Below are 22,238 nucleotides of genomic sequence, written 5' to 3'. Positions count from 1 at the left end.
TCCTGAGTGGGGTATGAATGTTTGTACCAAATTTCATGGCAATGCATCCAATAGTTGTTGAGACACTAAATTTCAACGTTATGGTAACTCTAGAGGAAAAGTCAGGGGATCACCAAAGTCAGTATGATACATCCTGTGCGGAACATGAATGTCTGTACAAATTTCATACCAATCCATCAAATAGATAGATATTTCAGTCTGGACCAAAGTGGTGGACCGACCAACAGATCGACATTGCCATCCATTGAGCCATGCTGCTAGTATGACAAATAAAAATACAGACGTTTCAGATCTATAAACCATGAGTGTTAGGCTAACTTTTTTATAGCCTCTGCAAGAATAGAAAAGAAATCTACAGTACAACCTCAGCTGTGGCTGTGGTTTTGGTTTTCTGTATAACGACTTTAATTATTAATTATTAATAATTATAATAATTAATTAATAATAATTAATTATTATTTAATTATGTCATCAGCAATCTTAAGATGTTAATTTCCTTATTTTTTTCCTCCATGACTTTACAACCCGCTGGCCCCGCAGCACTACTGCCCATATGAGATTACCACCATGAGCTGTCCATGGTGAACATTTGCAGGTGTGACTACATTTGAATAGAAATGATAAAAAGCAGGCCTGAGTTTAGGAAAAGCTCACCCTTCACGCTGACTTTGTGCTCTCCAGTGCCAGGGTGAGAGATGAGATTCACTTGCATTGACACTTCCCCCACCGATCCGTTGGATGACTGACCTGGACACACACCAAAACAACAACAGGAGAATTGTAAACAGGCATAATGAAAATCAGACAGAATGGAGGAGTTGCAAAGAGGGAGCCAGGGAGAGAAATAGAGAGATCAGGAAACAGAAATAAGAGAGAGAGAGAGAGAGAGAGAGAGAGAGAGAGAGAGAGAGAGAGAGAGGATGAAAGGACAGAATCCAAAACTGTGGGTGCAGCTTTTTTGGTAGATGAGGTATCCAGAAATTGATCCAAAAAGAGGTGTATAAACACCTCTCTGTGTGTCAAAGCCAGAATACTAAACCCAAGAAAAACAGTAGGGGAGTAGACTTGATTTGCCCAGTAGCAAACACAGACAGGGTTTCCTTTAGCTTGAGGCTGAACAAGAAGAAGGAAAAAAAGAAATGAAATAATCTGACTGGTTTGAAGGCCATGGAGGAGGCAGATGGTGTGAAAGGATGCACTAAATAAATAATGTTCTACACAATGATATCATCAAACTGTTCAACTTGACAGAAATACAAACAAAACATTGGATCTGACTGCATGCGGACAAGTGGAAATGAAAGTAAAACAATGTATCAGAAAGGTAGCGAGTGGACAAGAGTGAACAAAAACATAGTGTGTAAAAGAGGAAATACCCTTTTGGGCATCACACCCTGCACAGTTATGTGTGCATTACACTTTCAGTAACATAGGGACATGTTGTTGCCAGGAACCAATTAGAAGTGATTGCTGACCATGTGTCTCACTTTGCCTCATTTCAGCTGCCGTGTGTTTCACCCAGTGAACATTGGAAGGCAAGTCAGGTGTGGTTGATGAAGGGGCATGTTGATCCAATACCTGATCAATGTGTGCCAAACATGCAGTGTCCATTATAGCTAGTAGTGAAGAAACAAGCCTCCTGATTTATTGTAATGATGCCCTGAGAGGCTGGGGGAGGGCACAAAAACGTTGCTGCTAAACAATTAAGCCCTGGACTTGTGGTAAATTAACAGAGCAATAACAAAGCACATTTACTTCAGCTTTGGGCTGAAATAATGTAATAAATAAAAAGATTCTGTCTGTTTTCTGACTGGAGTCAGAGACAAGGCACTGTCAGTTAGTGCCTTTATGAAATAATTAATAGACATGCACTGCAATGGGCAGTTTGAGGAACATGGGGGAGCAGACTGTGAATAAGATGAATGGTACATAAGGAAGATAAGAGAAAGAAGAAGTAGATAAAACAAAGGTGGAAGTAAGGAGGGTCAGCAGATTAAGTGAGAAAAATGCTAACAAAAGGAACTAACAGATAAGAAAGGTGAGTAGCAGATATTAATTGTTGCAGAGTTGCAGTTTAATTCATTGCATGTTTCACCTTTGTTGCTTCGAACAACCAGAATGTTACCCGTAACCCACACAAGGTGACAAATCAACAGAAGATTACTTTATAAACAGAAAGCTGTTAAATATTCACATGAAATTACTGTATGAAGAAAATATGTTTTTATTTTTGTTAGTACTGTATTTCCACTGAAGCATAAAGCAGCTATACAACCTCAGCCCGCTCCCTAACAGCAGAAAGACACACGCATGCTTCTGAGCGCTCACTTGGCAGGAATAGACTAGTGCATGCCATGGTCTAAATGTGTCGTTGCCAGAGCACAGGGGTTGATGATTAATGAAACAGTGTCCACTGTGCTCCATCAAGCATCAGCACATCCCCACACTGTTTACTGACCTAATGCACATCAACCACCTCACTACCTCCACTTATAGACATCACATTAGACCACCTCAGATAGAGAGCAACAACACGATGGTGTGATGGAAAATGGTGTGAACTCCGAAGGGGGGAAGGGATGGGATGACGGAGGAAGAGGAGAAACGTAACGAACAATCTCAAAATAGCACACAGTGAAACACTGTGCGTCTGTGCCCATCTGCCAGTCACTGAGAGTGAGAACGCTGGTTGGGCCTGCTGGCTGCCTAGCTTTCTCCCATTGCCATTCTGTTTCCTGCCGCCTGCCTATGCAACGTTCCACAAGGTTGAACACACTGAGGCAACCAGGAGTTTAAAGCTTCAACGCCTCACTGGTCTGATTCCCTCTTGAATCTCTCTGGAAATCCAGAGAGAATTTCAGCCTTGTTACAGAGAGGGACAGGGAAAAAAAGTTCCATATAGAGACAGATGAATGAGACAACAACATATAGAGTAAAAGTGGGTCGGTGATGACAGAGAGAAAGAGGAGAGAGAGGGGGAGCACAAGAGGGAATTTATACATTTACATTCATACACACATATATCTTGAGAGAGAGAGAGAGAGAGAGAGAGAGAGAGAGAGAGAACATGGGAGCGTTAAAGCCCTTTAGGGTATGGGGTGAAGAGGCCACAGATAACTTTGCTTATTTGTTTTTTTTTTTTATTTACAGTGAAAGAGACAAAAGACTTATACAGTTCCACTGCACATAAAAGCCTAAAGAAAATAAAGTGACACAGAGACATCCTCAGGACGCACATACTGTAATGTAAAGGAAGCCAAGACTGATGGGAAAACACAACAATGTGGAAGTTAAAATGAGCCAGGACTGGAGTCAGATTATTTTCAATCAATTCTAAATACCAATAGAAGCAGCAAGTGATTTGGTGGTAATAAGGCTTTCCTTTTCATTTATCACTTAAAGAGTATATGGTTGTAGTAGGGAAAGGCTGCAGACATGTAATGTAGAGTTTATCAAGTTTAATGAGAATATGTTTACTAACTAGTGTCTGGAGAAAGTGGTAAGTGCCGCTGCACAATTGTATCCACTGTGCTTTTTTTCCGCACCTTTCTAGCCACTTTCACTATCTAAGCATCTTTTAGCATCACTTGGTCTTGCTTACATTTCTTGCCTTTATAGCAACTTTGTTTTAGTCTGAACCTACCCATGTGAGACACTTTTTATGGACACAGAAAACTGCTCTTAACCCAAAAGCTTTTCAGTATTTGAATGCTGAAGTAATTCCACTCCCTGAACTGAAACCTAATTGAGCCTGACCTTGGCTAGCTCCTTACCTTGAGAGGTTTGGGTGCATATATATTTCTTGATCAAGGCATCTGTAGGTTGAGTGTAAAGGCTGAGAGCATATTTGAGGGATTTCATATCAGGGCTCTTTTCAAGGAAGGTTTTTTTCAGCCCGTTTCCTCCAGCATGGAAGTATTGCTGCAAACAAAAAAAGAAGAGCAGCTCAGATTTATAATTTTCGAAGGTAAACAGAAACTTGGAATAACTTTGAACATGATGACAACGTCTTTTGAGTTTATACACGACAGCAGGTTACAGTTGGCTGAGAGAATAGCCTTGGATTATATGGACAGTATATATTTTACAAGGAGGAGCAGACACATAGAGAGACCAGACAAGAGACAGCAGTAATAGCCACTTTTGTAGCTAATTACCATGCATTTAAATCTGAAACCCATGCTTGGATGGTTAATGCCCATTTGTGCTGATAAGCCTGATAGCTGAGGACAGACAAGGCTTTGCTTTCTTTTCAAATGCTGTCACCATCCCACATGTGGAAGGTGGGAGGGTGGCCATGGACAGATCTTATTAAGAAAGGAGGCGTTGCTGAAAAGAAAAGCAGATGAATATAGGAACTTGGAGACACATTTCTAAACCCTTTATAGCCATTTGTTATGTGCTAGCTCTCCTCTGTAACACATGATCATTACAGGAACAAAAGAGTATTTGCAGAGTTAGTGAAGGGTCTGTTGTTGTGGTCTAAGTTAAAAAGTTGATACACACTAATCTCATATCCTTAGAGGCACTGGATAAAAAAAAAAAAAAATACAGTAGATGGAGATAGGGTCCACACATTGTATTTAGCAGCCAGGTGATATTTGAGCCACATCATCTTCATCAGAAATAGAATGACGCCCCTCTAGGGTGTTGGTAAATATTTCTTGACTTGTGCAACTGTGACTCAGCACAGTAGGAGGCACTGTTTTCGGCCTCCTGAACTATACATAATCTGGCATGCAGGAAGTGACATGGGTGGAGATTATCAAGGGAAAGAAAATAAAATTGCACACACTAAATGGGAAACTGCATATAATTCATACAAAACATAGCCTACAGCAAACAAAAAATACATTTTATGAATAAAGGTTTATGCTTTTTGTCACAAATGATCATTGAAACCAAGGCTAAGCTTACTGTTAGTGATGATATCGCTGTACTTTTTGTAAAACTGCAATTGTACATAGTACTAGCAGAAGCTACATTCTGAGAGCATAATCAAAATAGTAGAGGTTGGCCTTCTTAAGGATTTCCTAACATGATAAAGAAATAATTATGAGTTCAGTATTCATATGGTTATGTGTGTATTGAATAGTTTTGCCTCATTTTGTTGTTGAGGCATTTTTAAGGTATTGTTATCATGTTGTGGTTTTGCTTATGTTTATTCACATAAAAAACACCACACTAATCACCTCATCATGGCATCAAAACTGATGCACTGAGCTGTATTTATCAAGGACAACGATGCATCATGTTGGAAGATGCCCATAGTGTTACCACTAGGCTACAATGCTACACTCCCTCTGGCAAAAAGAGCGGCTGACCCAGCAGCAAAATATCACCCTGCCTCTGGCAACAATTACCTGCCAAACTTCCATTCTTCCAATATTTCTTCTTTCTTTTCTTTCTTCCTCGTTCCCTTCTAACTTTCCTTCCCTCCTTCCTTATATCCTGCCCTATTTATTTCATTTAATTTCTTTGAAACTTGTTCCTCGTGTCCTTTCTTTTCTTCTTTATTTCTTTCATCATATCCTTTTTTTCTTCTCTATCCTCAAAACTTATCAGGGGTTTGCATCTTGTGGTAACCATGTGAGGTTACACTCTTCTCTTGAGTGTAGTGATGATGACGCAAACAAGTACTCCCATATATTTTCCATTTACAGTATGTAATACCTATTTCTGACTATAGGAAAAACAGGTGATATGGGTCTTTATGTTTTAATACATGACATCTAAAAAATGGCATCCATTCTGAAATACACTACATCCAAATTTTTTTAGAATTACAAAGCTGGATTTGGTGAGAAAGAAACAGCTGCCCTTCTTATACAATCACTCCCAGGTCAGAGTTCAAAGAAAGGACCAAATGGTGCATCATCGGGAATAAGTTAAATGGACTGCATGACTTTGTCACATATGCACTTTATGGGCCAGTGCATGTACCCATTATCCTACCCATTAGTTTTCACAGGTTCAAAGATCAGTGTGGATGAAATATTTTCAGTGGGATAATCACTAAATGCACACTTGCCAAATATTCAAGTAGATATACTGTGGAATATCTACATAGTGTGGTTTAGTTACTAAGTAGACTTTATAATCCTTGCTTGTACGAATCTGAAGGCACGTGCCACATTACTGCACTTATACATGTTAGGCTCTGGTATTACCTCTGGGGTAACATTTGGGCATACTAGTAGTCAATCATATATATTTTTAGTAGTCAATATTTACAGTATATGTGGAGCTACTTCAATGCATCTCTTCAATTTTTTGTCTTTTTTAGATTACAGGTTTAAAGGTGTTGCAATATGCAATAATGAAATATGAAAAATATGATGCAAGTAACCCTTTGCATAGCATTTCTTGATCTGAACAGCCAACTCTCCTGAGGCACTACTTAACTGTGTTAATTGACTGTTCTCATTGGAATAATGATGAAAAGAATTCCAGCAACATGATTGATCTAAACCTGCAGGTAGTTACCTTGGAGACAGCAGAATCAATTAGTTTTCTCGGCACTTTATGATGTAGTGTTCCCCCAGTGGCACCTCACCATAACTCTCCTCTTGTCCCTGTAGAACTGAGGCGTGGTCTTGAAATTGTCTCATATCCCTTTACAACAAACAGTCGTATGGCAGTAAATTAAAAGTGCTGCATTTCACACTTTCTTTTGCTGAGAGGCTTTGGGCATCTCTTCATATTCCTGGATATTAATTATCCTCAGATGGGTCTAGACTAGGATTGTGTCATGTGTTTTTAAAACTATAATGGTACTTTTTACTCAAGCGTGTTGAAAGCACTTTAATTTGGGTGCATCATCTTCTTGGAACTACATTGTGTGTCATCAAGAAACATTAAGGATATACAGCCTCTGTTACAAGTCTCTTTTGCAATTTGTGAGGTGACAGTGAAGAAAACATTTTCTCTCCATTTTAGTCTAATCTTATTAAAATAAAAAATACACACACGCTCAGTGGATTATGTTTTTTATCTCTGCCAGGCTTAAGCCTGGAGGTGATCATGCATTTGGTCGTGTGCGTGTGTGTCTCTGTCCGCATTTAATCTTGCATACTACTGGACCCATCAGCCATCAATATTTTTTGTGCACATTTATGTCTGTATGCTCAACGACCTCTCGTGGCTGCGGTGATTCACAATTTTTGAAAAATCTATTTTATTGACTGCTCTGTTTTATACTGCCATTGACTGCTGACTCCTCACTCCTCTCAAGGTTATTATCGTTAACGAAAACTAAATGTGAAAAATTTTTGTTAACTGAAATAAAAATAAAAACGAGGCTTTACAAAAAAACTGACTATTATGTGTTTACAAAACAAAAACAAACTAAAATTAGAAAGAAAATGTCCTTAGTTTTCGTCTTTGTCAATATATTTCATACTACACAAGCCTAGTATTTCAGGTGGATATGAAATCTATCTTCGAATTTTTTAGCTGTGCCAGTTTTACGCCAGCTGTGTTTGTTTTTATCACGCAATACTTTTTCTGACCTTTTTGAATCTCTGACAAATACCCGATATTACAAATAAAAACTAAAACTAACACTAAAACTAAAAACTAAACTAAAATTAAGCATTTTCAAAAAATAAAAACTAAACTAGCAAACCCACTTTAAAAACTTTAAACATTAAAACTAAACTGAAATTGAAAACAAAAAGTCAAAATGAAATAAAAATAAAAACTAAGGAAAAATGCAAAACTATAATAACCTCGACTCCTCTTAACCGGCCAGTAGTTAAGTATGATAAATTATGTTACGTACGTGACGTAAGTTAAACACATTACCTCATTTAACTTACGTATGTAAGTTAAAATAAGTCAATGTTGACTTTCGGCTTCACACAGGACATGAACAGTGGTCTCCTGGGTGTTATTCATAGGCCATTTGGTGATACCAGGCCTGGCGGAGAATCTGCACTCTACTGAGCGCACTCTTCTAGTTTCCATTTGAGATATACCTGTACTGTAAATGCACCTTTTCCAGCATGTGAATATCTGGACATAAACATTGCTTCTCTCCCAGTCCACTTAAATTCCAGCTTCAACGCTTGCCATACTTTAGATTTCTGCTTTAACCAGCCTATAATAAATTTTTTAAAAAAAAGAGGAAAATAGAAAGGGGGGGTCAATAGCATTTCGACATGATGTCCCAAGCACATGATATGAGCCACAGCCTCCCAGTTTACAGTGTCTTTGATTTACAAAATTCTCATTTAAGTCAATTTGCATATCTCTGCTCCGATATGCCTCGTGTGGCTCCCCTGTCTTTTTTAAAGGTCAAGTTTAGCCATCCAGGTGTCTCTTGCTGTATAATTGACATGAAACTCACCTTGATGGTGGGAAGCACAAGGTCCATGGCTGCACACTGTCGTGGAGTCAGACTTCTGGCTTCCTCCCGAATTACATGCTCCTGGAGGGATATCAGATCAAGTCAAACACTCTACAGTTGGCAAAACGGGAACACAAGTTGCAATCAAACGCTTTGAATTTTAAAATGTTTCTCCAGCATAATGGTGATGACCCTAGGTGAGCCAAAACAGCACCAGTTGCAGTCAACTGCAGAATGTATGATAAATCTGAGCCTTGCTGTCTCACACCAGCTCTAAAAATCTATTTTAATCATGAATTTTTTTTTTTTGTCAATTGTAATTGACGTTTTCCTAATTTGTGAATTGATTACAGCAAATAACGTCTGGCACTGCCTTATTTCCCAGATGTTTCCCTTACAGGGCATAGGCATTAATTGTTCCTGGCGTTAATGTTTTATGAAAAGGTGCTTTGAAGAAACTAAATCACAGATGCAAACACTGCTACAAACGCTGGTCTTAATCTACACAGTTTCATGTGTCTGGCCCCTCGTGTGTACAAAAGCAGAAAAGTCTGTGAACTTTTGCATGAGCTTGGTGTTGGTTGCTTGGTGCTAAGATTTAATCAACATGACCACCCTAGAAGAGGCGTGTACAATGTTGCAAAATTGCACTGGGTCCACTTGATTTGTATTGACAGATCCAGTAATCTCCCATCCTGTGAAAACAATGTCATGGCAAGCCCCAAAATAACTAAATGCTGCAGGCAGGAAGAAATACTTCTCTCTAATGAAAACCCAGTAATGCAGATGTTATTTCATGGGAAAAGGCCCTTTCTTTGGATTCAACTCATTTTCATGGCTCAAACAGATTTTTTCCTATGATTTCTAATATTTTTACTCATCTGTGTACTGATGTACAGTACCAGAAGTTCCCTCAAAGGACATCTGCCACACACAACACAAAAATGAGTATGAACACACCAACAGGTAAACACACATATAAATGGTGATAAACACACATTCGGTTCGCATCACCCGTATGACTCAGAGCTAAAAGACCTCTCTGAGGTACTGTCATACCGCAGTTGTTAGTGAAACCACCGATCCATTCCAACGCCTCACTACACAGAGCTCGAGGGATTAAACATCCTCCGGTCACATCAACAATTAGATACCAGCCTGGTTAGTGTTGCACCGAGTTACAATGTACAACGCAAAAGCCTACAGTAGCTTACATGACTATGCTTCCAAATGACATAATCCATCGATCCAAATTTGTAGGTAAAGTACACAGTTAGGTGCAGGTGCTAGCTGAACCCTCTACTAGCATATTTCCATCTAAACAATTTTAGACTGTGGATGAGAGAAAAATTAACATCTATTTAATATTTTTGGTAGCTTGTCATGATGTTATTCATGTTGACATTTAGTTACAAAAAGACTTTTTTAAAATATGAATATGTTTAAATATGGATTAATGGACTGTGTGGTGTAGTTTCTTGTAGTGCATTGAGTCTGTGTATATCTGTATTACCTATAATGCACTCTGATATACTGTTTACAATATAATATATAATCCATGTTCAGCATAATTAGAGATCTCAGTGTATGTGTAGGCATAATGCATGTTTTACTGAGTCGGCTAAGCTTTGAGAATCCCTTTAGAATCAGACATTATAGGGTTCAGACAGTATTTGGTTTGTGTGCTGAGATTAGCAACACCTGCCTTGGGTTCATCCAAAAATTACCTTCAGTTTGGACAGCTGTCCCAAGTCCTTGGCAGCATTGAAGATCATCTGAGCTCCTTGCTGTTGGAGAGACAGATATTTTTCCATTATGGCAAAATAACCAAGGAAACACTTAATAGATGAATATGAAAAAAATGATTATATGAACAAAATAAGCAACAGATGATAGGGGACAGAAGGGGCAAAATCTTAAACATGAACTCATTACTGTAATTGTGTTTTAAAGCTGCACTAGTTATTTTGTAAACTCCAAGTGGTAGAGGGAAGAAAATGTTTGAAAACTGATTGACATGATGGCATTAAACTGCACTTTCATGTTTCCATCGACAACAACAAAAACAGTAAATAAGATATTGCTGAGATGAAAAATGTCAACCCAGCTCTTACAGAAGGATTAACAGTATGAAAAAATTCACTCCACGTGTGTGAAGATTTAGAGATGCCATGTTGTTTCATCTCCTGTACAGTAATTTGTGTGTTATGAGGGAGAGAGCTGAACAGATGGAGGAAATGAGAGAGAGACAGGTGGAGAAGAGGAGGGAGGTGGAGGGTAGGGCGAGAGATGAAAGGAGTAACAGAAAAGGGAAAGAGACAGATAATTAATCAAACTCACACTCTGGTCATTCAGTGGAGGAAGAACAATTGTTCTCTCGATGGTGTTCAGCACGATTTTCCATAGCTCTTTAAGGACTCGTTTCAGCACAGTCTTCTCACAAATCTTGGCAAATAACATCAAACTGCAAAGTGGCAAAAGAAGGGCATTTGTCAGGTCAACAGTCAAAAGCACAAGTCTCAAACTGAGACAACATGGCTGAATGCTCCAAGCGATGACGTCTTCATAAATAATATGATTAAATAAAGAAAAACACCTGTGATTCATAGAATAAATGCAGCAGCTGTATGCTTTAATCTCACCCTATTGTGCAAGCAGGGTCTCAGAGACAGGAGGAAGGATTTGGTATTTCCATATCATTAAGAGGATTCCCTATAATACCCCATTGGCCTCAATGTTGCTTTGACAAATGGTTGAGAGCGATTCCCAGAGCTCAGCTGAGCCACATCATCGCTATGGTTCTTTCAAGAACGCCACAGAAGTAAATACAGTCCCTAGGTTGAATTAATAGACATTCGCAGATTATGTTGGTCTCTCTTTTTTTCTGAAAACAAATGTAAAATGGTAGTGATTATTATACTGCTGTATTCACTTCATTGGGCAATTTTATTTTTTATTCATCTATCAAAACTAAACTGGAAATTAGAAACGGAAATTAAAAAGGAACTGAAAAACTCTACTTGAATAGAAATCATTCCATTCATCATGGCATCACTGTACCTTTACAATATACTGCACATGTAGTCCCGCTGTGCTAATAAACTTTGTGCTCTGTGTTGTTAGTTAGTTACTGATCTGTTTGAACACCAATGACACTTTTAATATAACTGGCAGATAAAAGAAGGATATTTCTGTACAACATAAAAACTAATTGGATCAGAAACATTGTTATTATAGTATATAGTGTTATTTGCACGGCTCTATTCAAAGCAGCTTACTTTCCCATTCAGAAAGCCATCTAATATGACAAGGGGCAAAAACAAACACACAGAGAGAAATAGTGAACAGAGCAGTGTTTGAGCAACCGTGACCGAGAAGTTGTAGAGAAAATGATTTTCTATTCTACATTCATTAGATTAACACTACTGACACAGCAGCTACCATCTCTGTGCAATGTATAAGTACCTGTTTCTTCAACTAAACAATAAAGCTCTTAAAGCTAGATTTTGACACATGAGCCATCTATAAGACAGGATCAACATTAGGTAGTAATAAGCAGGACTCGCCATAGTTGATGTGGTACTTCAGTGGTACTTTAGTGGCCCCTAACATGCCTGGGTGTGGTTTCAAGAGGACTGGGCATACACATGAGTGGGTAGAGGTTGTTGAAATTTGAACGCTTAACGGTAGCCATGTGTCATTAATAATCTACCTGACTTTATAGATTCTGATACAACCACACACATACCAAAATTAACTGTAACTAATCAAACTATTCAGAAACTCTAAACATGCTGTCACACCAGATTTCACTTAGCATTCATTTCTATGAAAAACCGGGTAAGACGTATTCTTTTCCGGTCATGTAATGATGCCGGTTTCACTTCGAACAGAGTTCAATTTGGTTGAACCTTGACATGTGAAATTGTGAGGCTCTCCAATGTCCAGCCAGTTTGAGTGAGGGGGTGGGATTGGTCTCTTATTCAAGAAAAATTGTTTTATCATTGGTGATATAACTGAAATAATACAAGCAGCAAAAAAAGCAGCGAGTGCAAGGACAGTGGCAGAGGTTTGTAACAGTAAAGTGATAATATTGATTCGTAAATATAATTTACAACTTTGTGGACTGCCATTGTAAGCCCACTAGCCATGCTAGCTCCTCAGTTTATGCAACCCCATCAATGCTACTTCTTGTCCTGTCTGCATTTTGTCACACCACACGAGTAAATTTCACCAGGCGAAATCTTATTCTGACATCACCTTAAGGTCAAAACTCTCAAACTTGATAGCAATGGATGGCTGAGCCTATTGAAACTTAAATTAATGACTTTCATTTGGTTTGCAAAAGAGGGTGGCACTTATTGAAGACCAAAGTACAAAACTGCCTTACATGTTAGAGGTTAAACTCTGACCCTGCATTCAGTATATACCCACTTTTTATCCAGAAGGTCCATAAGAGGCCGGAGGACAGTCTCTGCATCCATGGCAGCGTTACTGCCTTTGGCTGAACCTTTCATCTGAACCAGCTCCTGGTTCATCTGCTTCACACAGTCCTCGATCACAGGTTTGAAACTGTGTGATGGAAAACAACAATCCTTAAAATCCTTTGTTACTGGGCCCATATATTAGGCTGAAGCAATGAGGTAACTTTAAGGAGGTGCAAGCTCACTCCTGCTGTTCCTATTCGATTATTGAAAAGATGTTAGGAGCAGGCGTGTCTTTTGTTCAAGCTGGAATGTTTAGGAACTTGCTGTGCTCACTAAGCATGGTGCACAGCAAGCGCTCAAGTCAATTATAGTTTGAGTACATGTCTGTCAATAACTAAGCAGTCTTGTAGTACAATTTCTTTGACAGAACAAGACATGAATGGAGACGTTAACCTTAACGAAGATGATCTCACACAGACACACACATGTAGAGTCACACTAATGCTCACCTGGAGCCAAACACTCCGCTGAGCTCATCCAGCACCGTGTTGAGCTTATTCTGCAGCTCCTTTAGCAGATCACTGGCCTCTGCATCCAGCTGTCAGTGGAAGACAGACAGTTACTACATCATTACACTTCATACACTAGCCCACACTGACTAGAACTCTGAATCTCTGCCTCAACTGGGGGTGTTGGGGGTGTGGGACGACAGGCACAGAGGAGAGGTAACCTGCCTCACTGGTGGCCTCCCACTCATTCTGCCTGCCATCTGTGCCGAGCGATGTTCTGAATACAAATGGCCGGCTCACCTCCGAGCGCTGGTGGTGTGCTAGTGGTCTCTCAAAAGGGAAGGAAGGGATTTTTGTGCACTACTACATAAGTTACAGTAGAGAGAGTATGCTGTCAGGCAGCCTCGACATTGTAACATCTCAGGGGAATAAAGCTTACTGTCAAATATATATATAAATCCTCGTATCTACATATATTCTGATACTGACAACCGCTGACTGACTTTCTATGTTCAGGAGGGAAATTGTTGCTGCAGGGGAAAATATTAGTCATTTGTTTGTTTCACTATGAAATTCATTTGAGTGTGCAACTTTTCAAAATTGTGTTTATTATTCAGGAGATGCTAGTGTATCTAGATTAATATATAAAATATAAAAACTACAGTATAAAACTATACTTTGCTACAAGCCTCTTAAATCCATGTACTATGTGCCTAAATATCTACAGTACGATATATTGACAAATCAGACATGACATTGCAATGAATAATTTTGAGTACCAGCCCACACAAACACATTTGCAAAATTGATTCACAGCATATATGTGCCCATGCATGGCATGTGTTGGGTTTCTGCTGCGCCATATTTATGCATGTGCATGTGATGGTTGTGCAGATATTTGTGTTCATCTGTGGTCTGGAGCATATTCTGAGAAAATGCATGGGTGGATATTTGTGCTGTGCTGTGTGGGTGAGTGTATTTGTGTGTCAGTAACTGCATGTATGAGTGAAATGTGTCACTGTTTGTCTCAGTACCTGTGAATTATGTTCGCCATGTACAAATGTCAAAATATTGATGTTTTGGATGGGGGTGGAGAACACACGTCGCTGAGGCTCAGTGCCTGAGATGGATGTGTGAGGCCAGGCACCGCAAGACATGCATAACAGATCGTCACACTAGACCCGATAAGCTTAGCCATGGAGCCGCTCATCTCACACATTCTAATGGCGGATGGCTCAGCTGGGAAGTGGATGTGTAAACTAAACCTTTTATAGACATTGTTATTCTGCAGACATTCCTCTATCTGCAGCACGAATGGGATAGATTTATATGTGTGTGCACGTGTATTCACATGCGCATGTGTTCATACTGCTGTCACGTCAATGGAAAGGATCGCAGCATGCAAGATTTTTCTGTCACAGAGAAAATTGCCCATAGAGGTTGGAGTCGTAATTTTACTGTTTGAGTAACGGATAACATCTATTCAAGTGATAGCAGAAAAATACTGTAGGCCTTGGTCTTTTATCAGTTCCTCTTGGCCTGGGGAAAGTTTTAGACTGGGCCTCTAATCTGTAGCCTGGCAGTCTCTGAAATTGAGATTCTGTTTTTTTTTTTTTAAAGGACACTGTGTCTTAATGGGAATGCTGGCACAGGAAATTCACCCCGCTGTTAGATAAACTGAGGCACCTGTCGCATCCTGAGAGGAAAAAATTCCATTCACACTCTGTGTGGTTCCTGATGCTCCAGTCAAATGTATACCTGAAGACTGCAATTCTGTCAAAGGCCTCCATTCAAAGGTAGTCGCATACATTTCTTTGTCTTGCCAAGTGAAGCAGTTTTGTAGTTATATCAAAGATTCATCTTCTGAAATGTCAGGTCAAAGGTAAGGTCTTGGTTTAGGTCGGAAATGGGATATAATGTTGAGAATGTTATTTATATAAATGTACAAGTATATTGAGTATTATGAATAGATCTGGTGTCTAATGTCTTTCACTTTCCATCTGCATTGTCAGAAACTAGTTTAAGTTGTCAATATGTGTACCAATGACACCACAAGAAATTCTTAAACATGTATTGCACTAAGCGATTGACAACATTTTTTGTTATTTGAATTCAACTTTATGCAAAGGAAACATCAATTTTGGAACCTATGGAGCACCTGGCTCCTCCATGGTAGCTAGTTTCACTCGACACTGACGGACATCCAGAGTGTACAAACTCTCCTCTGGCTGACAGCCTATCAACAGCAGCCCAGCTTTGATTCCCATTGCCTGTTTCAACAATACAATATCTACTCACTGGCAGGTTGTTATTCTGAAACATAGTTTGTCCTAAACAGTGCGAAGTAAATAAAGGTTTAATAAACCACCATCTCTAAAGTGAGAAAAGTATATTAGCAAACAGGCCGACACCCAAGATTAAGCCTAATACCAATCTGGGGAGATCAGTCCATAATGATTCCATAAATGTGGACACTGTAAGAAATTATTGCTAATCTCTGTTATTGGTAATGCTATGATAACAGCTCTTGGTAATTACACTGGCTCTATGGGAGTTAATTGCTGATAGGGAACTATTCTGTAATGAATAGGCTACTGTGCAGAGAGGAAACTAATGGAAAACTTTCACCTGAAATACACCATGGCTGTATAATTACTATTCAAGAGAAATTACTACCTGATTGTCCATTAACAATGAATATCCATAATTTTACATTCTGAAGGGATGTAAAGACTTGTAAAGAAATGGCATGGGAGTGATCCAGGTCTAGATCTGCTAACTGTGGGGAGGTAGCAGCACCTCAGCCGAGGGCACAGCTGGAGAGATTTGTACGTTTTTGAGAAGCTCATTAAACACGGTCTGAAAAATCCTGTCTGAAGCATTTTGTGGCTGCCGCCTGGGGAATGGATAGAGATGATCAAAACCACAGCCAGCAACTTGGTGAGCATCTGACTCTGCTCTTCACGTCAGGGAAAAAAAGGGGGAACAACGAACTAATATAAATATTGCACTTCTAAATTAGCTATGGATAGGGAAGTGGCAGACAGGAAAAAAAGCAAGCTAAAAATAAAGATGGGATCGGCTGGGTTGAGCCACGATCCCCTAAGCGCCGGGGATGGTGAGCTTGAGCAGCCTGTCCAGAGGGGTGATGGGTAATTCAGATTCCGTATGCTCTGTGGCACATGCTGCTGTAGGGGTTGGGGGTGGGGTGGGGTGAGAAGCGTAGGAGCGTGAGGGGTGGCGGGAGGCACGGGGGGAGGGGGCGTGCTTTTTCGTATCATTCGGTAAATGGTGGGAAGGGGTGTTGACGAGTCCTATTGCACACACCTTACAGAAGGACACAACCCCCTCCTCCTGGAGACAGAGAGAGAGAGCACAGAAAGGAAATGGGGGGAAACAGGAGACACAACGACAGGAGACAAAACGCAAGGCAAGACAGGCGTTAGATACTGGAGAGAAACATGCGTGTAAGTTATAAGAAGCCATGGCTGCTGCTTCTCAGGTTAGACTGACAGACAGGTTGAGAGGGAAAATATTCAAAGGTGCTTCAAACCCAACACAGATTTATAGGGTTTTAACTCAATATTTATAAAAAAGGCAACACATGTTATACACAAGGGGGGTTAGAGGTGGGGAAATAATGATGGGGCACAAAGGAAGTTATTGAGGAACTGTTTTATAGTTAGAAGTTGAAAAGGTGATACTAGCAAACTGAACTACATGTCAGATTAGTCTATTAGATGGTTAAGTACAGAACTGATGGAAGGATTACAGAACAACGCTGTTAGGGTCAACTCACTTTCACTTCATATAAATCATGATCAAAATGATAATTTACATAATCATGACACAGCATTTATTTCACAGCAGAGTGCTGATCTGAGGATGGCGGTTTAAGCCCTGATTTTAACTGGTATCAACCCTGCTGAAGTGTCTTTTAGCAAGACACTGAATTTGCTGTTCTTTAGCTAACCTTGTGGTTTGACCTTCCAGTGGGAGGATGCAGATCAATGCAGAATTGCACTGTAATAATTCATACATTCATACATTATATACCAGAAAAAGGAGAGAAAATCTCTGAAAGTGAATTGGCTCAAAACTTGACACAGACATAGCAGGCAGATACACTTGGGTAGGCTCAGACCTGTTTGCCACCCATGGACTCAAACATCTTCTCCAGTTGGACACGGAGCTGCTGAATGTTGTTGAGGAGGATGCAGGGCTGCAAAAGTACAAAAAATAATATAGTTAGATTGTTTTGTATAGTAATCCTATGTGTCAGAAGAACAACAAATATATATTTAATGTTGTTGACATCCTATATAAACCTAGATTTTCCTGTTTTTTTTAGTTTTTATTTTTATTTTTTACAGCTATTGACATTGTAGTAGTTTGTAATTGTAGTATAGTTTGTGAACTTGAGACTAGCCCATATAATTGAAAACACACTGCAAAACATCAAACGGGTAAAAACAGTCAAATCCATCAGTTTTGATTTCCTGACACATCATCTATACAAAGATGCAAGGTTTCTGCACGACATCGACAGTCAGCAGGGAAACGCAATACATAATACAACAGGGCGAGAAATGTCTGCACTGAATATGTCAGGCATTATCGATTCACAGCTCCACAACAAGTTTAACAGATGACAGACATTAATCACACTGCTTTTTATGGAGACTGTGCATAATTCTTCAGAATGCTCAGTCAGTCATATTATGTACGTTATCTGCCCAAAAAACAACTGACAAACATACAACACCTCAAAATTATGATAGTGGTAATGGATAGTACTAAAATGATAATTCTGCGCCCCACAGGAGAAGGATGATTGGTGTCTTTCAAGGCACAAAGGAGCCAATAGTGTCTCTGTGGCAGCACATAACGGCTTGCTCTCTACTAGATTTATGAGCAAATTTGTATGGGAGTGATTAGATCTAAAGCTCAATACAAGCAATGGAGAGTTCCCTCAGCTACACATCTCTAGCTTGAGAGAGACTGAAAAATAGAGAATAAAAGGTTTGGTCCACTAACACTCGCATTGGATGTATCATCATCTATCAGTTAAATGCCAGGGGCTGCTGTGATATTAGTCAGGACTGCAAATACTAAAGAGGGAAAAAAAAGACAGCTATTGGTGGTGTATTGCTTTACAGGGGTAATGATGTTTGAATAGGGTGATGCTAAGCTAACAAGTTTGTCTGCAAATATTATCTATATGTATTCATATCAGCACTATGTTTGCAAAAGCAGGTCTTCTAGATCAGTGGTTCCCAACCTGGGGATGCCCCAAGGGCTGCCAAGATAACTCTGAGGGTGAAGATGATTACAGAAATGTTCTCTTACAAAAAATGACATTTATTATTGTAACATTTGTCTAATTTGTGCTTTTTTAAGTAAACTATTATATACTTTTACCCATTTAGGCTTTTGAAAATCCAAACAGAAGCAGAAGCAAACTTTTAACAACTCATGTCCACACTATGGCATTTGACGCATAGACATTGATTTGATTGAAGGGGTCAGACGCCACACAGGTTGGGAACCACTGGGAACCAATACAACAGCTCTCTCTTAATATATGTTTCAGTTTGTTGGCGGCAAAGACAGACACACAGTAACAAATTAGAGATTACATTTAATTTGATGTAATCCTGCCACTGTACAACTCCATCTGCCTCTTATTTCCTTTTTTCCATCATCTGTCTGTTCAGTCCTGTCTCCTTTTTTCTCTGGGACAATTGTAATGAGCCTGTCAACATTGTAAAGAAACATCTGCCTCTTCCGCTAGTACCTCTTGTGTTATCGCTCACTGCAACTTTAAAATCCAGTGTGGATAATTAGACCACTCAGAAGGCTCTGCTTTTAATCATCCGTCACATTAAACAATGGACAGAGAGCCCAGAAAATACCAATGATTTTTCCCTATCAGCTAAGGGCTGTGAGATGAATAATTGCAACTCTGATAATAGAGACACTTTAAGTGCATTACAGAAGACAGAGTCGTTTCAACCTACTCTGTTCTATGCTGAGCGTAGAACAGACTAGTTTGCGATCTGAAACGTTTTCCACATGGTCTCCATGCAAGCCGCTATTAGAGACAGTCAAACACCATCATCTCACTTACCATATTTGCATTTCGACCAAAAAACCCCCAACTCTTTTTAAACCTTTGCTATTAACACTTGCAGATTTTGAGTGGGCACTTACCACATTCTCCTTAGTCAAATACAAAGGAAAGTCCTTGGATATGATTGCAGCATATTGCAGAAGAACTTTGTTGATAGTCTGTAGGGAGGGAGAGAGACAGTTTCATAATTACAGTTTGTTTGCTGTTCTATTAATTAATTTCTGGGACTCACTGAAAAAAAATTAAAGCAGTCACAACCTAATAACAAGATAATATCAAACAGAATAAATATACTAGAGTCTCCTTAGATCAATGGGGAACTCTTTAACTGTGAGTTATTACTACCACAGGAGTATTCAGGGTTCAATGGGGGACCATTCCAAAGAGCCTGACCTTCGCAAAGCGGCACATGAAGTGAGCCAGAGCCTGTGGGTTTGGACACTCCAGCTTCTTGATAATCTCAAAACTCTGGTTAAGTTGAGTGAACACATCAACCACCGAACAGGAAAAGAGGGCGTGCTCTGAGGTTTGCTGGAACTGTTGCAGGAAAGAGAGGGGGAGAGAGGGACATGAGAGTAGAGAGAATGATGGAGGGGTTGGGAAAACGAGAAGGGAAGGAAAAGAGTGAAAGAGACAGATGTAGAATCTCCGATCTTAAGACCTTTAAGCACCTCATAGTAGTGAGACATTATTTAGGACAGTGAAGACAACATTCAATTAATTCTATCAATTACTCTATAATCACATCACTCACAGAGCAGGAATCTAGACCACTCACTGCCAATGACACTAGCAGGTAGATGAACTGTTAACCCTTTAAGCCTGAATGCTCAGCAACTGCTGAGGTACACTAATAACGTGACACTTAAACTCTACAAAACTCTGGTGGAGTTATATATTGAACGCATATGAAATCCTGCATTTATTCACGATTGGCATAAAGGTTATCTTTAATCATATGCGTGTTAACGTAAAAATGAATCATGGTTTTAACTATTAACATTGTTCAGTGTACATCCTGGATAAGACTTTTCAGTCAGTGGTAACAAAAAAGTTACTGTGTAATAAGCAGGAGGCCAAAAGGTTTTTGCTCTGTTATCAGCAAAATGAACTTTTACAGACTACATTATCAGACTGTCACCTTTAAAAGAGTACTCAAGCAATTTAGTTTTGCACTTCCATAAAGTTGGGGATTTCAGTCCCTAGAATGGGTCAAGTGCCAAAAAAAAAAAAACCAAACAAAACCTGGATCCTACACTTCCCATAATGCACAGCACACAGACTGATAAATTTTAAACTTCAGGTCCCTATTTTGTAACATAGGCTTTCTGTTAAACATGCGTAGTCTTCCAGCCCACGAGGAAATGTCACTTGAGTAATTGACTTGAAAAAGCACGGAAGACATTACACAACATTATACCTGTTTTTACAGTAGAAGTAACATTAAAAAGGGCAAAATGTGTAGATTAAATTAAAGTTAAAATGCTTCACTATTCAGTTTAAAACATCAAAACATTTTAACTTCACAAAAAATGTATAGTGCTATGCAATGTTTTTTTGTGTTTAGCTGCAATTAGCGTCATAACAAATATGCATCCCTTCATTCAGATACATATGAACACAGATTCATACAAAAACATGTGAAGGTGCATCAATATATTGCAATAATTTCTGTGCCAAACTTGTTTTGTGAAGCTTATACACATTTCCTCTCATTATTACCTAATATCCCTCTGTGTCTTTTACTGCCCTGAAAATCATGTTTTGCTTCCTGTTTTTAATTTTTTTATTGAAATTTCATTCATATTCTTGTCTTGTCATGTCTCTGGGCGAGGAGTGTTTTTGACTGTGTGAAATTTCCTTTTTCCCCCACACCCTCTTCCTGAAGGGGTAAATTCAGTCTTAGCAGGCTGTCCTTTTGAATAAGAAAGCACTCTTAAGTGGCTTGGTTGGTTAAATATGAAGCTACACACTGAGAAATTCAATGCTATACTCACTCCATCTTTCTTGTCCCTTTCCAGTGCTCCATTGAGGAAATCCATGGCAACGTCCTCATTTTCATCAAGCCACTGAATGACAAATGGCTCGAACCACCTAAAAGAGAAAGCCTTCTATCATTGAAGGGTCAAATCATAGTTGGAAGTATTTTCTAGCACTTGGTTTATCTCATCTGTCTGGAACACCAGATGAGTCGGGGTTTACTATATGAGAACAATTCAGAGACCAAGGCTTAATAGTTATTAAAAAATTATAGGGGAACCACTGTATTTAAGTGAGATCAATGAAAATTGTTTTACACTCAAAAAGGTATCCTAAAAAGACTTCAGATTTAAGTGTGGTTTTTGCCAAGGCTGCAATTCATGCAGGCATTGATATCAAGTTTCAGTTTATGGACAGATTAGACTGCAAGGCTCAGACAGAGGACAGCAGAGGACAGGCCAGGACGGATGAGTCGGGTAAGGAAGTACATTTGTTAGTGGAATAATAATGCTCTGTTTAACTTTGCCATTTCCTTGTTTAATATAGTGCCTGAGCTTGTCCTCAGAGCAACGGATGTCACCCCAAAAATGCTTTGTACTCTGGCTAAGGGCAACTGCTACATGAGGGAAAGCCAATAAATAAGGTGGGTGTGGTGACAGAGAAAGAATACAGAGACAGTGTGTGTGTGTGTGTGTGTGTGTGTGTGTGTGTGTGTGTGTGTGTGTGTGTGTTTGTATGATGTGTATGCCTCTGGAAGAATCAATCCTGCTAGAGATGCTGTTTGAGTGACAGTGGGGGAGGGTGACTCATTACTCTGATAGACTGGCTGGATGGGAGAG

General features: G+C 39.4%; 1 protein-coding gene across 5 annotated transcripts in view; it reads right to left on the bottom strand.

Annotated features, from left to right (window-relative positions):
• Positions 1-22,238, bottom strand: part of LOC122876750 (protein unc-13 homolog C) — a 108,389-nt gene that overhangs the window by 3,998 nt on the left and 82,153 nt on the right. For 3 of the 5 annotated variants that reach the window (XM_044197420.1, XM_044197430.1, XM_044197440.1), the window contains 12 exons: positions 21,417-21,513; positions 19,813-19,956; positions 19,500-19,577; positions 17,431-17,508; positions 16,614-16,640; positions 13,287-13,375; positions 12,785-12,922; positions 10,691-10,814; positions 10,078-10,137; positions 8,351-8,431; positions 3,774-3,921; positions 655-747 (listed from right to left, as the gene is read on the bottom strand). In XM_044197420.1, the coding sequence (XP_044053355.1) occupies positions 655-747; positions 3,774-3,921; positions 8,351-8,431; positions 10,078-10,137; positions 10,691-10,814; positions 12,785-12,922; positions 13,287-13,375; positions 16,614-16,640; positions 17,431-17,508; positions 19,500-19,577; positions 19,813-19,956; positions 21,417-21,513 (1,157 nt within the window). The remainder of the gene's footprint in view (positions 1-654; positions 748-3,773; positions 3,922-8,350; positions 8,432-10,077; positions 10,138-10,690; positions 10,815-12,784; positions 12,923-13,286; positions 13,376-16,613; positions 16,641-17,430; positions 17,509-19,499; positions 19,578-19,812; positions 19,957-21,416; positions 21,514-22,238) is intronic. The other 2 variants (XM_044197459.1, XM_044197449.1) reach the window with 1 other exon arrangement.

This window comes from Siniperca chuatsi, linkage group LG1 (assembly GCF_020085105.1).
Source record: "Siniperca chuatsi isolate FFG_IHB_CAS linkage group LG1, ASM2008510v1, whole genome shotgun sequence".
Lineage (NCBI taxonomy): Eukaryota > Metazoa > Chordata > Actinopteri > Centrarchiformes > Sinipercidae > Siniperca > Siniperca chuatsi.
Note: the sequence above shows the minus strand (reverse complement) of the source record. Positions and strands in the feature narration are given on the sequence as shown.